The 19,942-nt window shown below is 54.6% G+C and overlaps 1 protein-coding gene across 3 annotated transcripts; it reads left to right on the forward strand.

Annotated features, from left to right (window-relative positions):
- The first annotated feature begins 100 nt into the window (after positions 1 to 100).
- TMEM9 (transmembrane protein 9) lies at positions 101 to 19,728 on the forward strand. Of its 3 annotated transcripts, none has more exons than XM_027074654.2 (6): positions 101 to 183; positions 681 to 791; positions 1,879 to 1,970; positions 7,462 to 7,570; positions 9,868 to 9,999; positions 18,696 to 19,728. In XM_027074654.2, the coding sequence occupies exons 2-6, from the start codon at positions 717 to 719 to the stop codon at positions 18,846 to 18,848; spliced, it is 561 nt and encodes a 186-aa protein (XP_026930455.1). In that variant the 5' UTR covers positions 101 to 183; positions 681 to 716; the 3' UTR covers positions 18,849 to 19,728. The 3 variants fall into 3 exon arrangements, with proteins under 3 accessions (XP_026930455.1, XP_026930457.1, XP_053064917.1); XM_027074656.2 differs by having other exon boundaries at positions 681 to 782; XM_053208942.1 differs by lacking the exon at positions 101 to 183 and adding an exon at positions 227 to 267 and having other exon boundaries at positions 681 to 782.
- Positions 19,729 to 19,942: the final 214 nt, after the last annotated feature.

The following is a 19,942-nucleotide window of genomic DNA, read 5'->3' on the forward strand; positions in this document are numbered from 1 at the left end:
TGTTTGGTCGGGTTTGAGAAATGCCTTCCTCTCCCTTGCGCCGGAGCCTCTAAGCCCAGGCGAAGGTGGGTCTTGTTACCTTGGCGATAGCGAGGTTGGGCTGAGAGACTGCTCCGGCAGCCAATAGCGGCCGGGAGGGGGCGGGACCGGCTGGGTCTTCAGTAGCAGCGGCGGGGCTCGCAGGTTAGCGGACGGCGCGTTGGGGGAGGGGACAGGGGTCGTGGGGGCACCTGGGGATTCGGGGACTGCCCAAGACCCCTAGATTAGGTGGGCACTGGCCTTGGCGGTCGGATCAGGTCTTCCAGCCTCTGCATCCAAAGTTTTCGTCGGGCCTTGAGCGGGGAGGAGCTGCCGGGCGGGCGGAGGCAGAGATGGCGGAGGGCGGTGGAACGGAATGCGAGGGTCAGAGCACGGAGCGTGACCTGCTCCTCGGGACTCGAGGCCCCCTGCGGCCGTGTCCCCGAGAGGCCTCTCTTCTGGGCGCCCCGGGTGGGCAGTCGAGAGCCGGAGACTTGGGGGAGAGGGAAGGCAGCATTTGGCTACAGGGTTTTAGGAGGCCCTGGGATGCTGAGCCCAGCCCCCAACCCCATTCCCACGTCCCGGCTAGAGGGCCAAGGGGCCGAGAATGCCGACAGTGGTGTGGTCACCTTTCCTTGCCCGACTTCATATCTCTTATGCAGGTGTCCGGTCTGGTTGGCACCCCCAGCCTGCCAAGCATGAAGCTCCTATGTTTGGTGGCCGTGGTCGGGTGCTTGCTGGTGCCCCCAGCTCAAGCCAACAAGGTGAGGGAGGTGAGACAGCAGCACCTCTTGCACGACCACCCTCCCTGCGGACAGGGCTTCCCCAGGGGTAGCTGCTGTTCAGCTCTGCCCCTCTCACTCGTTTATGGGCCATACTTTTGGGACTCGCAGGCGCAGAACTGCAGGCGTCGGGAAGGGTGGAGTGAGAGGAGTGGGGTGGTGCACAGAACATAGGTTCTGGACCAGATGGAAACCGAGGTAGGATTCCAGCAAGGGAGTTTGTGTTTGAAGGAATTATCTAAGTTCCCCATACCTTCCTTTGCTCCTGGGTTAAAATAACTATGGTTATAATATCTACTACTCTGCTGAAGGAGAATCAAGTGATACAGTGAGTAGAAATGCTCTTTAAGTGTGAAGTCCTACATAGTTGGGAGTTTCTGTTGCCAAGGGTGACCAGCCTAACCCACCCTAAGCACTGGGACTCTGGAGAAATTGCTATTTTTTTTTAGGGGCATATTACCCGGAGCTGGGCAGCTCTGTGGTATTTGAAAATTTGAAGATCCCCAATGCTTTAAGTAAGGTGGAGTCGGAGGGTTTGCTTGCAGTCTCCCTGGGGAATTCCTGATTGGAATGAAAATATTTGTGGTGTTGTTTCTTACCCATTTCAGAGAGGAAGAACTTTCTAAGGGGTTTCTTGGGTATTCCCACAGAAATGACCCTCTTTCTCTTGTTTACTTCTGCCCTCATCCTAACCTGGGAAGTTGGAGATGGGATGATGGAGGGGTGGGGAGAAAGGGTCTCACCATCAAGATTGCTGGACAGAGGTGCACACAGCAGATGTGGGGCCCAGAGTAGAGGACTGTCACTTTGCTTGCCACACACATCCCTACTCCAAAGCACCCTACTAGGGAATGACAGCCCTAGGCAGCTCTCTGGGGGTCTCATTTGCCACCTGGACAGTTGACGTCTTGAGGGTCCTGTGATACTAGCATCCTTCCTGCAGAAGCCATTCCTTGCTGAACTTGGGGATGGGAAAGGTCAAGAGCATTCATATATAGAACAGGGAAATGAAAGCTGAAAGTCTTTGCTAGAACCTGAACCCATGGGCCCTGTCTACCTGATACGCTTTTTCTTCCAGAGCTCTGAAGATATCCGTTGCAAATGCATCTGTCCACCATATAGAAACATCAGTGGGCACATTTACAACCAGAATGTGTCACAGAAGGACTGGTAAGGCACTGTACAGGCTGGCTCATGGCTGCTTCAACTAGTTGAAGTTACAAGTGTTTCCTGGGATTCTTGGACCCCTGGAGGATAAACTTGCTCTCTCATTCCTATGGACAGTGTACAAAGCACTGTTTTGTCCATGGTCACACAGCCAATTGGGAACAGGGCCTAGGTGCCTTGAATTCTAGCTGAGGGGTTCCTGGTCAGAGAAGTGGATGTTGTTATTTTGCTTTGGTTTGGGTGTTTATTCATATATGCAAAATGGTGGCAGAGAAATTGGGAGAGGTTGTTAGTATGCCCGCATACTGTGGGATCTTTTGTGTACTTTTGCAAAGCTCTGTTACGTGTGTTATTCTGTACCAGTGTCATTAACACCTTGTGAGGTAGGCGAGATAGGTAGTGTTCCCTTTTTATAACTGCAGAGTCTAAAATCCAAAGGGGAATTTTAAATTATACTCCTGGAGTCCTGAATTCATTTCTAGCTGCTTCACGTTAAAAAAGAAATGAAGAGGCACAAATTCAGAGAGAGGAGACCAGCTTGATTAAAGGAAGTTTCAACACATTGTCCTAGAAGGAGTGATTTAAGGGAGGCTCAACGAGGGGAGGGTTTGGGGACATCTGGTGACTGACAAAGACCAGGAGCAGGGCTGGCATGCTATGGGAGGTGGGGCGCCTGGGAATGGGAATCCGTTATGTTCCATGTGGTTTTTTGGTGTAGAATTGGAGCCAATAGAAACAACTTTAAGGAAAGCTTCAGGGAAACAGATTTAAGTGTGAGCTGAGGAAACATTTCTAATCCAGACTGTTTTAGGAGCTGGGAAGCCCCATCCTTGGAGGGATCTGAGCACAGATGGGGTGATTCTTTGCTAAGGGCACTGTTAGAAGGGATTCACTTCATGGGGAGGGGATGCCCAGGTCAGTGCGCCTGCTTGGTTGTACGGTAATATCATCAGGTGGGCTTTGAGAAAATGCAGATTGCCAGCACCTTCTGCCCCCCAAGATTTTGGATTCTGTTGTTTTTTTTCTCCCCAGCTTTACTGAGATACGTTAGACGTAGAACTTTGTGTAAGTTTAAGGTGTATATCCTGATGGTTTGATATACATATTATGAAATGATTGCCACAATAAGGTAAATTAACACCTCCGTCTCCTCACATAATTACCTTTTGTGTCTGTGGTCAGGACATTTAAGATCTACTCTCTCCACAGTTTTCAAGTGTATAAGACAGCATCGTTAACGATAGTCACCATGCCCTACATTAGATCTCCTCCCCCCTAAGATTTCGATTCCGTAAGTATTGGGAACAGGAAGGCAGGGGTAACATTTTCTTAAAGTTCTGTAGGTGATCTTGAGGCAGTTTGTTCGGAGAAGCATTTGGGAATTTTGAATTTACCCAGTTCTGAGATAGTCTGAGTGATTTTCCGAGAGGCTGTCTAGTTAGATGCACAGGCTGGGGATCTGGCTTGCCTTGCCCTCACTCTAGGTCTGCCATTTGCTCATTCTGTGACAAGTTACTTCCTCTCCAATGTACTTCAGTTTCCTCATCTGTAAGATGGGCGGCAGTATTTTGAGTATTAAATGTGTGTGTGTGTGGGGGGGGGGCGTGTGTGTGTGGTATATGTGCTTGTACGTACCTGTGTAAGTAAAGCACTTAGACAATGCATGGTACATAGTAAGTGCTGTGTAAATGTTAGCTAATATTAATATATATTATCATGCGTTATTAGAGGCCACATAGATAATCGTCAGACTTACACCAAGCCCCAGAAAACTTGAGCTCCTCCCACAACATAGGTAGACTGTTTCCCTCTGGTTTTGCCTGTCCTGATGGAGTCACAAAGCCCTGAGACATGAAGTCCTGGGAAGAGCCCCTGTGACCTCCTTGTATGTTGGGGTTATAGCTCAAATAACATCAGGAAATGATCTGATAGACTGTCAGAGCCCCACAGCAGGTAATAAGACTACATCGCACAGGCAACAGCAGATTTTATTAGCAATGTCTCCGCCCTGGGGTTATACTATGGTCTGAAAACCCAAGTGTGGATGCCCACAGAGAAACGAGTCTTGTCTGGACCTCTCAGGCTGTAGTTTATCTTCTCCTTAGAAATCAGAGTTAGGGGATTGCCTAATGAACAATCTTAATGGAGAACTTTGAGACAGTTCCATTAGGGTGGTAGGTAGAAACCGAGGCTGGACAGATTCTAGGACCCAGCAACACTGGTGACACTCCCTTAGTAATGGGATGGGGCTTGACATGTGGTCTTAGGGTCTCCGTGCTAGGACCAGAGGAGTCCAGTTGTGTCTTCAAGTCTCTGCCACCTTGTCACTGTGCTGTCACATTGGTCCACAGCTGGGGCAATACTTGCACCCTCCTTTGTGGTGCAGAGTGAAGCCAGAACTGCCTGAGCCGCAGTCCTCACATTTAATGGCATTTATGTTCCTGCGGTGCTGGTATCCTGCCATCTAGTGCTGGTAGTTCATAACCACATGCCTGTAGAAGGGCAGAAACCCTAACAATGTTGCCCTGTTGGTGGGCCTGCCGAGGAGATAATGTATTAGAGGCCATCCCAGAGTAGGAAGGAACCAAACAGGTTGGCTAGTTCAGTGTCTTTCAGACTTCTACAAACTGAACCTTTCTATCGACAGAATCTGTTTTGGAAACAACGTACAAAACAAAATCAGAACCGGTGCCGAGAGGGACCCGTCCCTCAGCCCCTCCCTCAGCCCACCTCCTTGCACAGTGGTTCTTGAGTGGTTCTAAGAGAGCACAGCTTGAAAGACACCGATGGAGTTCAGCCTCCACTTATAAATGAGGAAACCGAGACCCAGAAAGGGTAAATAAATTACCTGCCATCACAGAACACATAGAAGAGCAGAGAATTAAACCCAGCTTATCTTTGTAGACCTCTCCCCTTAATGTCCTCTGGCCAATCCTTGGAGTCTTTTGATAGCACTGATCCCCAAAAAGGTAAAGGAAAGCTTTAGAGAGCAGGATCATGTTTAGGGTTTCACTGACTCTCAGGAGCGCCAGAGCCAGCAGAAAAATTACAGCTTTTCGTTTACTGTTGCCCTAACCCTTCTAGAAACAGCCTGTTCCTGTAATAGCATTCCAATTTGAAGAACCTGGGTTGGCCCCTCCCAGCTCCCCCTGACACTCCACCTTGGCCTTGGGGGTAGTCCACGTATCCTCCTGCAACACTGGCGTGACCTTCTAAACCACGACCCCGTGTGGCTCGGAAAGGAGGCATCTGGTCCTCAGGAGGCTTGTGGGGACTTCCTGGAAAAGAGAAGGTCCCAAGTGAACACTTGATGACCAAGTGTTGTGCGTGAACCTGGCCTTGTCCATCAGCCCCCAGAACTGGCAGTGTGCAGGGTCTGGAAATGATGCATTTAGTTACGGTAGAAGAGGACCCCTTCGTGCAGCTAGGAGTGATGTGGTGAAGTTGCTACCCAGTGGTGAAACTGGAATCGTCAGAGGTTTAGATGAAATCACATATGCTGCGGGCCAGATTTTTAAGGGGATCAGAGGATTTTAGAGGACATCTCATTTTTATGTCAACACTTGATCTTCACGTCACACGTCTTTGATGCCTCTGCCAAAAACCCAGCCTGAGTCTGAAAGGACCCTGGATAGCTCAGAACAGGCCTGGTTGTTTTCAGAGAGCTATGCGTGACTCTTGCAGGCTTCCTGTTAGACCAGGAAGGGCCTTAAAGGTCATCTGGTACAACCCCTGCATCTCAGAGAGGAGAAAATAGGCCCAGGGCCCCAGACACTTAGCGGCACAGCCAGGACAGCCCAGACCTGGTGGTCCATGGCAGTGTGATGCCTGGCTCGCCTCCGTGAACCTCTGAGGGTGTGTTTGACCTTTCCTGGTGGTAGTGATAAAGGCGCATTCTCTAGGTCATTGGCTTACTGTGGTCTGTGAACCATACTTGTTGAAAACCTGCCGATCTGAAGGGCTGGGGCTGATCGAGAGACCCAGATAAAGAACTGAGCACAGGCCCCACTGAAGCTGAGGGTCAGATGTAAAGATGAGCCAACGATCAGGGTTTGGGTCCTGACCTCATCGTGGTGGAGATGCCACTTTGCCTTCCTGAACCCACCACCTTTTCAAATGGGCCTGTGATCTTTGGCTCACCTTCTGCGGGAGCCCTGTTAGGGAAAGGTGGGCTATGTGGGCATACTGTTAGAACATGGGATTCATTTGGCAGTCACTTGTTCACTGAGTGCAGCTCTGCCAGGGTGCTGGGGATGGCCTCTGTCCTCAAGGAACTCAACATCTCCTGGGGGCGACCGTACAAATAAAGGTGAGATCACAGTACAGTGTGGTCAGTGCTGTGATAGAGATGAGCAGAGGGAGAGGTCAGGTCTTTGAGCTGGATCTTCAAGGAGGTGTAGGATTCAGAGCATGGAAAGGGAAGGTGGCAAAGCCATGTATTCCTGGCAGAGGGTGGGAGATGTATCAAGGAAGGGAGCATGGCTCATTCAGAGAAGAGTCCAGAAGATCAGCATAGCTGGAGGAGGATGGGGAGCAGGTTGAGGGGAGGCAGGGGATGGAATTGGACAGGTAGGCGGCCCTGGAATCAGGTGGATCAGTAGGAGGCCGAGGGGCAACAGCTTAGTTCGTTCTCACCCTAGAGGCTGGGTGGAGACATTGCACCAGCTTTAGGCTTTAAGCTGGGGGTGACATGACCAGAGTTTCATTTTGGTAACACCACTCGGCTGCCAGGTGCAGGTAGTATTGGCACAGGGCCAACAAGAGCAGGAGAGCAGTGGGGAGGCTGGGTCATTTGCCCGAAGCAAGAATGATGAGAACTTCATCTGAGACACAGCAGCGGGAGACAATAGAGAAGGTGGGTCTTAGAAATGGCTAAGGGGGTAAAATCACTGGCTTTTGGTGGATTCATAGGTGAGAGGAAGAGGCAGTGTCAAGGTGATTGCCAGGTTTTGACTTGGTCAGTGGAGTGGACAGTAGGGGTGCTTTCTGCCGTTTGTAACACAGACTCCGGGACTGGGGGGTTGGGGCAGAGGGGCGGAGGGGTGGACGTGGAGTTTGCGGACCCTGTGGGGTGCTCCTATGGTGAATCCAGTGGGCAGCTGGACGTAGGAGGGCCCCGGGGCGGTCCTGACTAAGAGATTCTAGTCTAAGATACCAGTCTAGGCCTCACCAGCTCGGAGTTGAAAATCTTTGGAATGGATAAGCCCCAGCAGGGGAACCATAGCAGGAGACATGAGGGCAGCTAAGGGTAGAAGTTTGGGGAACATTAGCATTTTTCGTGCCAGCCCTGTAGGCACACTTTGGAGAGCTGGTTCGGATGGCCAGTGGCCAGGTGCTGTGAGGCTCTGAGTTGGGGAAGGGGGCTGGCGCCAGCCTGACCCTTTATAAACTCCATACTCCCTGGGAACACCCTCACCTTTGCCCAGCCCCTCCCCTCCCAGGCTGCCCGCTTCCTGTGGTCCTGCTCCCACCGCCCTGTCTGTCTCTGTTGCAGCAACTGCCTGCACGTGGTGGAGCCCATGCCAGTGCCCGGCCACGACGTGGAGGCCTACTGTCTGCTGTGCGAGTGCAAGTATGAGGAACGTAGCACCACCACCATCAAGGTAGCCCGGCTCTCGGGGGCCCCCCTCCAATCCCCAGCTGCCCGGCACTCACTGTCTCTGGCTGTATTCTGAGCATCCCAAGTGGCTGTGGGACCGGCTTCTGCGTTGGCCTGGTCACAGATGCAGGGGCCCGCTCCCCACACCTTCTTGGAGCCCGCTTTCTCCTCTGACCTCTGTCCAGTGGCTCCCATTACACGGGGGCGCTGGGAACCTGGGAGAGGTGTTCGGTGTCACTCTTTTCTTTCCAGTCTTTCCCTTCCTCTCTCTCCCGTTCCTTCAGGGAGCCTCCTTCAGGTGCCTTTTATGTTCTGGGCACCGTGTAGGATGCTGCTAATAGAGCAATAAGCCCGCCCTCCTGGGACATCCAGTCTGCCGAACTCCTCAGAGTCCTGAAAAGCTCCCAAGAGCTGTGGACAAGGGCGAGGTGTCTGCATGGGGCAGCTGGGCAGGAGGGGCTTCAGCCCTGACCCTCGTTCTCCTAGGCTATTGGGTGAATTCGGGAGAGAAGTGGTAGACACGACCACTCCCGTAGCGAGTGAGGACAGGGGCCTTGTTCTTTCCTCTGCCTGAGGCGGACGCAACAGGACCACGGCTCACGCTAGCAGGGTCTCGTCCACCCACAGCCCCCCCGGGACTCCTAGTCTGTGTTCCAACACCTGAGCCAGACCCCGTCTACCGATTTCTAACTTAAGGCCTTCCTGGCCAGGTTCTGTGCAGAACCTGGTTCTGTGGAGAGTCTAGAAATAGCTTCGAGAAAGGAATTTGGGAATTTAACGACACTGCCACGTCCAGGTTTCTCCTTTTGAGGCTCAGGAGGGGAGGCGATGCTCACTGCTGTCCTCCCAGACCAGGGAGCTGGCAGCACCTTCCCTGCCCTGCAGTCCTCTGTGTTCTTGCCTTTCTCATGGAAAGCAGCTGCCTATCCCCCATGTCTGTCACTCCTTTTATCCTCCCACCTGAACCAGCCACTCCTGGAGCATCTTTCTCCTGCTCTGGACGTGCTCTGGGGACCAAGTGGCTGAGACTGAATTCTGAGCCAAGTGTCCCCTGTCCCTGTTTGGCAGAAAGGGACTTCCCGATATGGGGACCTCATCAGACACACTTCCTAATCCCTCAGATTTCCCTCCAGTCCTCCTCCCAAGGAGCCTCCCCCTCCCCCCAGCTTTAGCCTATTAGAGACTCAGTCTCTACTCCCCTTCCCCTTCCTGGGGTACAGGCAAGAGGTCTGATCATTTGCCCTGTTTAAAGAGGCATGAACGCTGATGCCCCAATCAGGGAGGAAGTTGGTCCAGTTGAACTTGACCTTTGAGCTGAGCTTTGACTTGAAAGTCCCAAGGTTTCTTTCTTCCTTTTATCCCTCCTCGCAGTCCATTTAGGGTCAAGGCCGGGTTCAGAGGCCAGTGATGGCCAGGCATTGTGGAAGTAGGAAAGCATTTGAGACAATCAGTAAATCTGAGTTCAGCTTACATCTCTCCCACTTGCTAGCCTTGGCACCTAGGCTGAGCGGTTTAGCCTCACCGTTCTCAGGTGATGGCAGCCGCCCAGGGGGCATTTGGACACAAGCAAAGGTGCTTCTGTAGTCCCAGTAACTGAGGTGTATTAGTAATGCCATTACAGGGACTGAAGCTGCTAAGTGTCTTGGAGAATCCTGTCTTAAATGCCCAGAGTATCACACTGGAAACCTTGAATTGGCCTCACTGAATCTATCTTCTGTAAAACAGAAATTACAGAAATTACTCCCGGGGTGACTGCCGGGAGGGGGAGATGTAGCCTCCAGCCTCCAGTGCACACCTTGCCGGTCTGTCCCCCTCCACCTGTTGGCGTGCCCTCTCAGGACCGCAGCTTCGCACCTGTCCATCCCTTTGGTGGGGGGAGTGAGCCCTTGTGCCCGGGTGCTCGGCCTCTGCCTTCAGGCCTCTTCACCAGCCGGTTCTTCCTTGCTCTTAGTGTCCAATTGCTTTCCACCCTTTCTTAGAGATATCCCGGTAGCCCTGTTTCCCTGATCCCCACCCCTGGGAGCATCTTGGGGTGTCAGAATCCAGATGTCTTCCTTCATTATCTGTTGTTTTTATGTCCGTCATTCTTGGGGGGTCCCCTCAGTTTTAGGGCAGAGCTGGTACACATGTGGAATAGGGCACATTCCCTTCCCTCTTGCCCTCCAAGCCCCCAGTGTCCTCGCCCTTCCCCAGTGTGGAAGTTGAGGTAGCTGCGCCATCAAATATGCACAGCACGGGAATGGACACGATTTGCCCTCCTGGCCCAGGATGCTCACAGGACAAGCTGGTTGTTTCCTTCAGGTTACCATTGTCATCTACCTGTCAGTGGTGGGGGCCCTCTTGCTCTACATGGCCTTCCTGATGCTGGTGGATCCTCTCATTCGAAAGCCGGATGCATACACCGAGCAGCTGCACAATGAGGAGGAGAACGAGGTAACCGGGGTTCTGGGCGCCAGGGCCCTGCCAGTACCTCTGCCCACACGTGGGGTCCTGGGCCCCTGGCATGCGAGTCCCCGGGGCAGAACCAGAATAGCATTACAGAGGCCTCGTTGAGGATCCGTGTCCCCCACCCCCCATACTCCAGTTCGCTCTTCTGTTCAGTGTCCCACACGTCACCCAGACTCTAGAGTTTTCCTCGGCAGGGGACTGTCCTTTGCACTTCCAGGTGAAGCGGGAGGTGGCCCTACACTTCTCCCGATGTCTGGCATCAGGCAGCCTCAGGGCATCGGCGGGGGGAGCCATATGTTCCTGTTACCCTGCCTTTCTAGGCCGAGGGGGAGTGGGCCAGCCAGGGCCGGTCACACGTGAACACAACACGTGACACCGGTTGCTCAGACACTGGTGTCAAGCTGTTGGCAGACTTGGAGGTGGCAGGTTTGTCCTTTAGTCATTCTGTAGTCCTCTGCGGAGCACCTGCTCGATGCAAAACACAACCTGGGCGCCTCGAGAGGAAAGTAGGATTTTGAGAGCCAGTGAGGAGTAAAGTAGGTAGCGGTGCTGAGGTGGGAAGTCACTGTGTGTGCTTGAGGAATTTGGAGCGTTCCGAGGGTAAGGTAGGCAGGAGGAATAGTGGCAAATAGAGCTGGCCAGTAGGTTTAGGCCAGATTATTGTTGGCCTCAAATATCAGGCTCAGGAGTTTCAACGTCATTAGATAAAGGAGATGGGGGACCACTGGCACCAGGCAGCCTGCAGACTCCTCAGGTCAGGCCCGGCATAGCTAGCAGCCACTCTTGCCCTCCTGTATCTGTCCCCATGCTGAGGGGTTAGGGGCGCCCTGCAGAGGAAGCCCTGTGCGGGGCAGAGGATGGCTGCAGGAAAAAAAAAAAAAGTGAGAAGTGGTGCGTGTGTAGGCGGCCTGGGCAGGGGTGTGATGAGCCAGCACGCCGCCCGAGGGAGGCTCCGCGCCCCGCACGCCCGGAGCTCCCCCTCTATGGGATCACACAGCCACCACAACAGCCTCAGAGCAGTGGCATCTGAAGGCAGGGCAGGTCTCACTGCCACTCTCTACCCTGAGGGGCGCGCTCTGAGAAGTTGTGGGAAGCACAGACCGGTCCGTTAGCTCTGTCCTTGGTGGCTCTGGCTGCTGGAAGATACTGTTTATCCCCAGAGTGAGGGAAGGAGTGAATGAACCAGCGCATGCACAAAGGAGCTTCTAGGGGTGAAGTATCTCAGCCATGTCCTGGGAGGGTAAGTTGAAGCAACCAGGAGATGTTTAGCTTAAAAAAAAACCAAACAAGCCAAACTCAAGGAGATACGTGACAGCGGCCTTCGGATAGCACGTCTTCAGAAGAGGGCTTTGCTTCGCCCAGGTAAAGCCAGGGGTATGAGGACCCACAGTTGGGAGTTACAAGAGGGAGATTTCACGAGATCTAAGAAGGAATCTTCTTGCAGATGACACCGCTGATAATGTGTCGGGTGGGCTCCCTTGTAAGCGAGTGCGTTTGGAGTCACAAGAAATCACCAGGCATCGGCTAAACTGCCACCACCAGGCAGTCAGAATTTAGAACATTTCAGGCACTGGATCGGAGGTGGGCAAGGGCGGGTCCCCCACCAAGAGGGTCCAGGGCTCAGACCTCAGTGTGCAGCCATTGTGGGTCTGAGCCAGCACGAGCAGGAAGACGAGGCCAGGAAAGGAGGGAGGCCTGGCCATCCCATGGGCCCTGTTGCTTCTCTTGGGTGTGTGCCTGGACCATCCCCAGTCTGCCCCCAGCCTCCTGCCGACATGCGTTTGGCCAAAGGGGGAACAGAGAGGCTGAGCCTCGCCCCTTGGAGCTGGGGCCTGGGAGCTGGTGGCACTGGCGGCTGGGTGGTCTGTGTTCAAGAGGAAACCTTGTGTGCCTACCCGGTTATTAATGTGCAGTAATAGCAGCTCTGATGGGGAGGAGCGTTGCTAATAAACACTCGGCGATTAGGGGTAATGTGGTAATTGCAGTCCTGGCTGGGGGAGTAATTGAGAGATGCAGCCCCGTGATTACCCAGTCCGCACCGCGATTTCTCTGGAATGTGTGGCTCTCGGGCATGGCCTTGTTGTGTCTCCTGCCATCCTGGATGTGGTGCCAGAGGGGAGGGCAGCCTGCCATCCCTGGGTCTGGGCGCAGGCCCCTCTCCCCCAGGAGACCTGGGACGCTCCCCACTTGGAGTCTTAAGTCACAGCTGCCTCTGTATGAAGGGGCTTTAGGGAGAGTGGAGGGGTTAGATTTGGTCATCCAGTTCCTGAGAGCAGATCCTGAATCCACTGGAGCAGATCCTGAATCCAAGGGAAGACGTCCCCTGGGTGCAGATTTTGGCTGAATAGGAAGGAGGATTGGCCTACGAGGGGGTCCTGTCCAGCCATGTATCATGGGTGCCTGCAAGGGCAGTGGGGTGCCTTAGGCAGCCCTCAAGTGGAAGCCGGCGAGCCCAGACTCCACACTGTGGAGGGGATTTCTGCCTTGGTAGAGAGAGGTGAGATGACATCCTTACCTCCTACCCCAAGGTTCTAGAAGGTAATAAAAGGTGTTCAGTCTCTGATACCGTGACCCAGCCAGCTCTGCACAGATATGGAGGGTGGGGCAGGGTGCAGCTTCTGGGTGCAGCTCCGGAGGGTGGTTAAAGGAACACCTTCAGGCAACCGTGAGTGGGGTCTGTCCCCCCGTTGTAGCACTCTTAGCATGGATTGTCCCCTAGTCCCAGTATTCGGCCTGGCTCCCCATCCCCTCACCTTGTGATTCTGTATGGTGTCCCCAACTTAGGTGTTCCTAGGTCATCCCTCCTGGGGGTTCAGCAGCACCATTTTTCTCCCATGGACATGGCGTCTCTTCTTTCCTCTGGACTCAAGAATCCTGCAGGTGGTGCTGTGTAGATTTGTAGACCTCATGTCTGCCCTCAGGGGGTTTATGTCCCAAGATGGAGCCCCAACCAAAGGAATGAGCAGGGACCATGAAGGCAGTTGGTGAGATCAGGTTTTAGGAGATGGGCAGTCAGAAAGCTGGGTGCTCTGGGAAGCTCTTTATTAGACTGGGGGCTGGGCACTTACCCTTTCTTTCCTGTTAGTCTGGGAAGGAAGGCTTCCTGGCAGGGGGCTCTTCAGAGCCAGCTCAGAGGATGGATGGGACACTGATAGCTCAGCTGCTGTAGGGACACTGGGATCAGTAGTGCCCAAAGGTTTCATCTCTCCAGAGACCCAGTGCCCCTAGTCTTGGATGTTGAGGGATACTGTGCTGACCCACCTCTCTCAGTGCACTTGGGGAAAGGGGGGTGGGGTGGGGTTGGGGGCAAGGAGAGCAGGCCCCAAGGCCACCTGGCTGAGCAGCAGCAGAGCCAGGGCTGAGGCTGTGTCTCTGGGTTCATTGATGGTCTGGAGAATGTTTCCCTTAAGGAAGCGAGAAGGACGGGGTCTCCCCTGGGGTAAAGGATTTAGCTTTCACCCTATAAGAAGGAAAGTTGGAATAGGACCTCTCAGTTCTTTGAAAGTTCTCCTGGGCCCATACAACTCAGTGACCTTGAGGAGGAAACTGTCCAGGCTCTGGTGCCCCCACCCCACCTCCCACCTTGAGTCTGGGACCCAGTCAGAGATGGGTCTAGGGATTGGATCACTTCCCAGGTTTGGGGGCCCTTGTCCCCATTCCCCCAACTCCTGTGGCCAGGAGCTCTCCTGCCCTGGGGCGAGAGGTCTGGAAGGGGAAGGGAAGCCTCCCCCACAGCCGCAGCCCCAGCGCCTGAGGAGGGAGATGAAAGCCTGGCGTGTTCCCTTTGAAAGTGCTGGCAGGCCTCGGTGGGCCCTGATTGCTTAGCGCTGCCTCCCCTGGGATTCCGGCAGCATTAGGCTTAATCCCCAGGCTCAGACACCCTTTGAAAGGAGGAAGCAAGCATGTTTGCTGGGACAGAAACAGCAAACAGAGCTGTTTTAGATGTACAGGTTTGGCCCTCTTTGAAGAGAGAAATAAGGGTTTCCATAAGGCTCTGGGTGTCTCTGCTTCTTGTAGCTTGGGCCCCTGAGCTCTGCGGGGTCCTCAGAGATCTCACCCCACTGGGGCTGGGTGCAGCTCCAGGCCGCCCGTGTGAGAGGGGTGTGTGGGGAAGCAAAGAATGGTGGTGACGACGAGGGCAGCAGCTGGGGGCACGAAGGAACCGGGGTGGCGAGAAGGCTCAGGGCCACTGGGATGGCCTCCCTCTCTGTCCGCGGATAGGCAGGCCGCATGTGTGCTCAGGGCTCTCCCTCCAGGGAAGCTGACAGACTTGGAGATACACGCCGATGGGGACAGTCCTCCCACCTCCTCTGGGGATAGACAGAAAAGTATGTGATTCTAGATCATCCGTTAGAGGACTCCCAGCACTGTTGTTGGGAGCAGGGCTTTGGAGCCACAGCTCGGGGTTGGAGTCGGACTCTGCCACTTAGTAGCCACGACACTGGAACTCTTAGTGTGGTTTCCTCAGTCTGGATTGGGTGCGATGTAATCAGGATCATGTGTGTTCCAGTTTGACAAATGTTTGTGCATCCTTAAGAATGAGGGGCCGCTGCCTGGACCGGTGTGGCTGCAGGGCTGGGGGACGCAGGGGAGGTGAGGCCGGGAGTGTGCGCCTCAGCCAGCTCAGGGGCCTTGAATGCCGTACCCACGAGTGTTTCATCTGTGAGGAGCCGAGTCAGCAGGCAGGGTTTTTGGGTGGGGGAATGGCATCATGCCATGTCCTAGGAAGGTGACTGGGAGCATGTGGGAGTCAGGGAGAGCTTTGCAGCAGAGAAGCAGTGGGATTAGGTGACAGCAGGAAGGATTTAAACTGGGAAAACAGAGGGAGGCTGTGTGGTCACTTTTCTGAAGGGCTTTGCACCAGAGCCATTCTTAGCTGTGTGACTGGGTAAGTGACAAGAGTGCTGGTCCTGCCCCCACTCCCAGGGCTGGGGACAACGGTGGAGGGGCTGCAGCTCCAGGTGGGGGTTCTTTTTTCCTCCATCTTCTTGTCATCAGAGAGGCTTCGGCCCAGCCCAGTGTTGACTCAGAACCAGTGCTCCTGTGTGGGCTGGAGGGGCTTCATCTAGGCCACTTTGATGGTGGTCGTCAGCTCTGGCCTGTGTGCACCAGTATCTGGGGCCTGCCAGGCCTGGATGGGAGGGTGGCTTGAAGTGCCTGATTCTGGGTGCCTTTACAGGTGCTTTGTTCTTCCTCCAATGTAGCGGAAAGATAGCAGCTTGCTTCTTTGGGTTTCCGCATTGGCTCCCTCTTAGGAGAAACCAGCCAAAGAAGGACCCAGCAGAATGCTGGGATAAGAGAATCACAGACGTGGTTCAAACCCCAACTCAGCCACCAAAATGGCTGTGTGACCGTGGGTAGCAAAATGATTCATCTCCCATAGCCTCAGTTTCCTCATCTGCAGATGGGAGTGATGTTTCCCATGTGCCAGTCTTGTAAGCCTGGGGAGAATCCACGTAAAGTACTTAGCAGAACCCACGGCACTTAGTGATGCTTGTCATCGTCGTGCTAGTCTGGTCCCACCGGGCATCTCCTGGTGTCCCATCAGTATCCGGCGCCTTCCTCCTCTCCTAGCTGCCCTCTGGCCTCCCTTAGTTCCCGGACACTCAGCCCCAGAGGAAAGGAGCTAGATCGGAGGAAAGGGGCTAGAAATGGTGCTGTTCTCCTCCTCCAGCTGCCATTCTGCCTGCAGAACGGGCAAGGGTAAGGCCCCGCTCTGGGCCGTCTCTAGAACAGATGTGGAGTCTTTAATACCTTTTAATCAGACTATTAGCAATGGAAACACGGAGGCTCTCAGCAGCAGCTTTCCCCCACTTAGGAGCTGTTTGTTAAGACTTTACATGAAGGGAAAACAAATGATACTGTGGTAATGCGGTGAATTTCAGCATGTTCCCTTAATGCTCTGCTCTTGGCTTCCTCTGGCTTCCTCTCCTCAAGACGTCCTCCCGAGATGCAAAGCAGTCGAGGAGAAGCAGGGCTGGAGCTGCCCCATCCCTCCAAGCCTGCCTGGGTATCCCAGCCCACACCTTGGAGCTCGCACCTGGGCACTCCTTGTGGGACCCAGAAGGGACATGATTAGAGGTGGGGGCCTGAGGGGGGAGGGGAGAGAAGCCCCTGTGGCCCCTGAAGCCAGAACAGCAAGGTCCTGGTGGGCCAACAGCTTCCTCAGTGGGGCTTCAGTGCCCACGTCACCTATACTGCCACATGGAGCCCTGTCCTTGGCCCCCCGTAGCCCTCAGCTGGCACAGCTGAACGGGGAAGGAACAGCATTGAAAGGTGGTACAGGGCCATGGGGGTTTTTCAAAGGCAGCTCCCTCTGGCAGCAGGCTGCCGGCTTTATCCTCCTCTCTCCCACCTAGTAGAGCTAGGGTCTGCCATGAGTAATTGGAGCGTTTGCTATCTGCCAGGCGCTGCTAAAGGCCTTACTTTCTTTGCCTCATCAAGAAGCCGCTCTTGCAGTCCTCACCTTATGGATGGGGAAATGGGTTCAGAGAATGAGCTGAGTGGCCCAGGGTCATATTCCGATAGGTGTCAGAGCCAAGACTCACAGCCAGGTTGGTTTGATTCCGGAGTATTCTTAACCGCTGAGCTGCGCAGTCCAGGAAGAAGGAAACTAAACATTTCCTGAGCTCCTACTCCGTGGTGGCCGGTACACTGAGAACTCTGGACATACTGTTTTCCTTAACCTTGCCATACCTGTCTCCTCATCCTAAACCGTGTTTTTCAAAGTATGGATCCCAACTGTTAGGCCACGAAATCAACGTACTGAGTCATGACCCGCATCTTAAAAAATGAAACGGAGCAGAGCAGAGAGTATCTGAATGCCTCATACTAAGTGTCTTGTAAAAGTTTTAAATGTAATTCCTGCTGACAGTACAGTCAGAAAAGTCTGAAAAGACTGGCTTCGTTAAATTGAAGCTTGGAGAGGTAGTCACTTGTCCAGGGGCACAGAGCTGTTAGGTGGCTGAGGCCACCCCTCTGTCCCAGCTCCCACTGGGAGGCCTGTGAGATGGGCCCTAGGGGTCTGAGGCGGGGAGAAGGTGGCCCCTCGGAGCCCCGGCCTAGAACCCTGGAGTCCTGACTCCAGGCTCAATGCGCCCCCCGCCTCATGCTGACGGCACCTGCGTCCTTGATGTCACCGTGATCCTCAGCTAACCAGGCTGAGGAGGCCTTCCTCAGGGTTGTGGACTGGGGCTCCCAGAGGGCAGTGTTCCTCATGAGACAGTGACTCGGAGCTCTGCGGCGACGGCGAATTACCTCCCAGCCTCACCCCTGGCCAGCCACCTCTCTGCAACTGCCAGCTCTCTGTGCCTCCCCTACCCTTGCCTAACCACCCCTCCCTTCTCCCCAGCCTGGCAGCTGTGAAGCGACAGAAGCCGTGCCAGCTCGGGGCATTAGAAGCAAAGTTGCATTTACTGGGCGGCTCTGGGCTTAGAGAGGTGTGCTAATCCCTTAAGAGATGTGTGGCAGCAGATGAGAGGCAGGGAGAGCGAGGGAGGAAATCCCCACAGGGGTGTGGGCCTGGCCCTCGGCTCTAATTCCCCCCAAAGATCAGGTTGGGGTCCTGCAGGAAATGCATGGGCTCCGGAGCTTCAGAGGCAGAGGTGGTAATTAGGGGAGCCACTGCCTTTGACAACAGAGCAGTTCCGAGAGCAGAGGGGAAGGGGATCAGTAGGGCACCCAGGGGAGCTGAGCCGTCCTGACCTGACCTGTCAAAGGGGAGTGGGCCAGAGCAGGCTCTGGAATGGGAGTGCTGGGGTCCAACTCTAAATCCCCATCCCTGCCAGACTCCCTGAGTGAGGGGCAACCCCTCTTTCCCAGGGGGAGTAAGCTGGGTGTCCGGTGCCTGGCAGAGCAGCTCCCATGCAGATGCCTCGGTGGGCCCGTCCTCCCCACTGGAGCACACATGCTGCCATGTCAGGGCAGCGAGGCCCTAAGCCCTGGGCCTTCCCGCTGTCCCTGGGCCGTGGCTGGCAGGGCGGAGGAGTCCTGCAGCCTTGTACCCGCCACGGGGCACACTGATACGTATCCACAAACAGCAGACGGCATCAGGGCCTCTGCTGACCAAATGAGGTGAACAGTCCAGGAAGAAGTATTCCTCTTGAAGGTTAGAAATAGTCCAGTGTGGGGGCGCTTGGTGGCTCCGTTGGTTGAGCAGACAACTCATGATTTCTGCTCAGGTCATGCTCCCAGGATTGTGGGATCGAGCCCCTCATCGGGCTCCACGCTACACATGGAGCCTGCTTGAGATGCTGTCTCCCTCTGCCTCTCTCACTGCCCTCTCTCTCTCTGAAAAATAAATAAGTAAATAAAATAAAGTAAAAGAAATAGGCCAGTGGGATGCAGCCGAGGACTCAAGCTACAGCTGTGTGGTGACTGGGGCCTCAGATCATTTTCCTCCCGGAGTGCCCCCTTTTCCAGGCCCTACCTTACACATTCTACAAACACCAAGCCTGCAGCTGGGCTGTGGTGCTGTGCTAGGCCCCATGGACCACCAGGCAAGGCCCTCAAGCCATCCCCAGCCATTGGGGAGGTCCAGCCTCCCAGTCTGCGGGGAGCTCAACCTTTGGAATTGCTCTGAGGGCATTTTTTTTTCTGTGTCAGGCTTTCGAAACCACCCCCCCCCCCAACCCCTGCCACCAGCTCACAGTGCCAAATCTCTCCCTTTTCTTCCACTGCAGGATGCTCGCTCTGTGGCAGCCGCCACTGCCTCCCTTGGGGGCCCTCGAGCAAACACAGTCCTAGAGCGTGTGGAAGGCGCCCAGCAGCGGTGGAAGCTGCAGGTGCAGGAGCAGCGGAAGACCGTCTTTGATCGGCACAAGATGCTCAGCTAGATGGGCCGACGAGGTTGGGTCAAGGACCAGAGGCCACGGCCGCCAGCTTCTGGGGCTGGATGGAGCCAGATGCCCCCTCCCCCCATGCAGTGCCACCCTTCCCAGGTTTTCTGTTTAGAAGCCCGTGGCCATTTTCCCTCTCCTCTCTCTTTTTAGGAAAGTCCTAGTCAGCTGATTGAATCTGGGAAGAGTGATGGGGTCCCTGATCTCTGGTTTGCCTGCTCACATCTTGGGCTTAAGGGGAGGGGGTGGTGGCCAGAGCAGAGCAGAGACACCTCAGGTGGCCTCAGGATTGGAACGGTCTGTACCTCCTTACTTCACCCTGGCCACCCTTCCAGCTCCAGATCTCGGAATGTTCTTACCCTTCGCAGGATGGAGCTGGGCCATCGAGGACTCAGTGTGTGGGAGGAAGGCAGTCAGCATGTTCTCCTTTCTGCTGTGGTTCTTATGGCCACCTTCCTCCCAGCTCCAATACCTCAGTTCCACTCAGCCTGGTTCCAGCCCTCAGGATGGTTCTGATGGGGCAGCTGATGCCACTGAGCCGCACTGTGTCTTCAGGGCACACCCACCCGCTTGCTCCCACCCCCACTCTCCCGCATTCTTTCCCCAAGGCATGGTGGTGCTGATGCACCTTGCTCACTCTGCCACCTGGGCCCTCGCCCCCACCTCAGGAGGCTGGGCTGTCCCCCCATCTCTGCACTGAGCCAGTTGGTGGGACCACGTGACCATGGGCTGAGCAGCGGCTCTAAATGGTATAGCTCCTGTCCCTGGATTTCCACTCGTCTCTGAATTTCATTGTACCAGTGCATGGAGAGAAACGTTTGTCCTTCTGTTGTCTGTACATCAAGGAAGCCATCATTAAATTGTCTTCTTTCTCTCACTTCCTGGATTTCAAGAGATCTAGAGAGCTAAGAGTGTTTCACAAGTGATGTGATAAACGCTGTGTCCCAGAGAAGGGACAGAGAACATTGTCCTTTAATAGGTCCAGGGAGAGAAGCAGAGCCTGAAAAGTCCTGGTCGGTGTGGCAGGGTCCACGGGGTCCGGGCAGAGCCCCAGGGCTCGCCAGGAGTGCCGCTCACTTGATGGGTTGGAG

Source organism: Acinonyx jubatus, chromosome E4 (genome assembly GCF_027475565.1).
Source record: "Acinonyx jubatus isolate Ajub_Pintada_27869175 chromosome E4, VMU_Ajub_asm_v1.0, whole genome shotgun sequence".
Taxonomy (NCBI): domain Eukaryota; kingdom Metazoa; phylum Chordata; class Mammalia; order Carnivora; family Felidae; genus Acinonyx; species Acinonyx jubatus.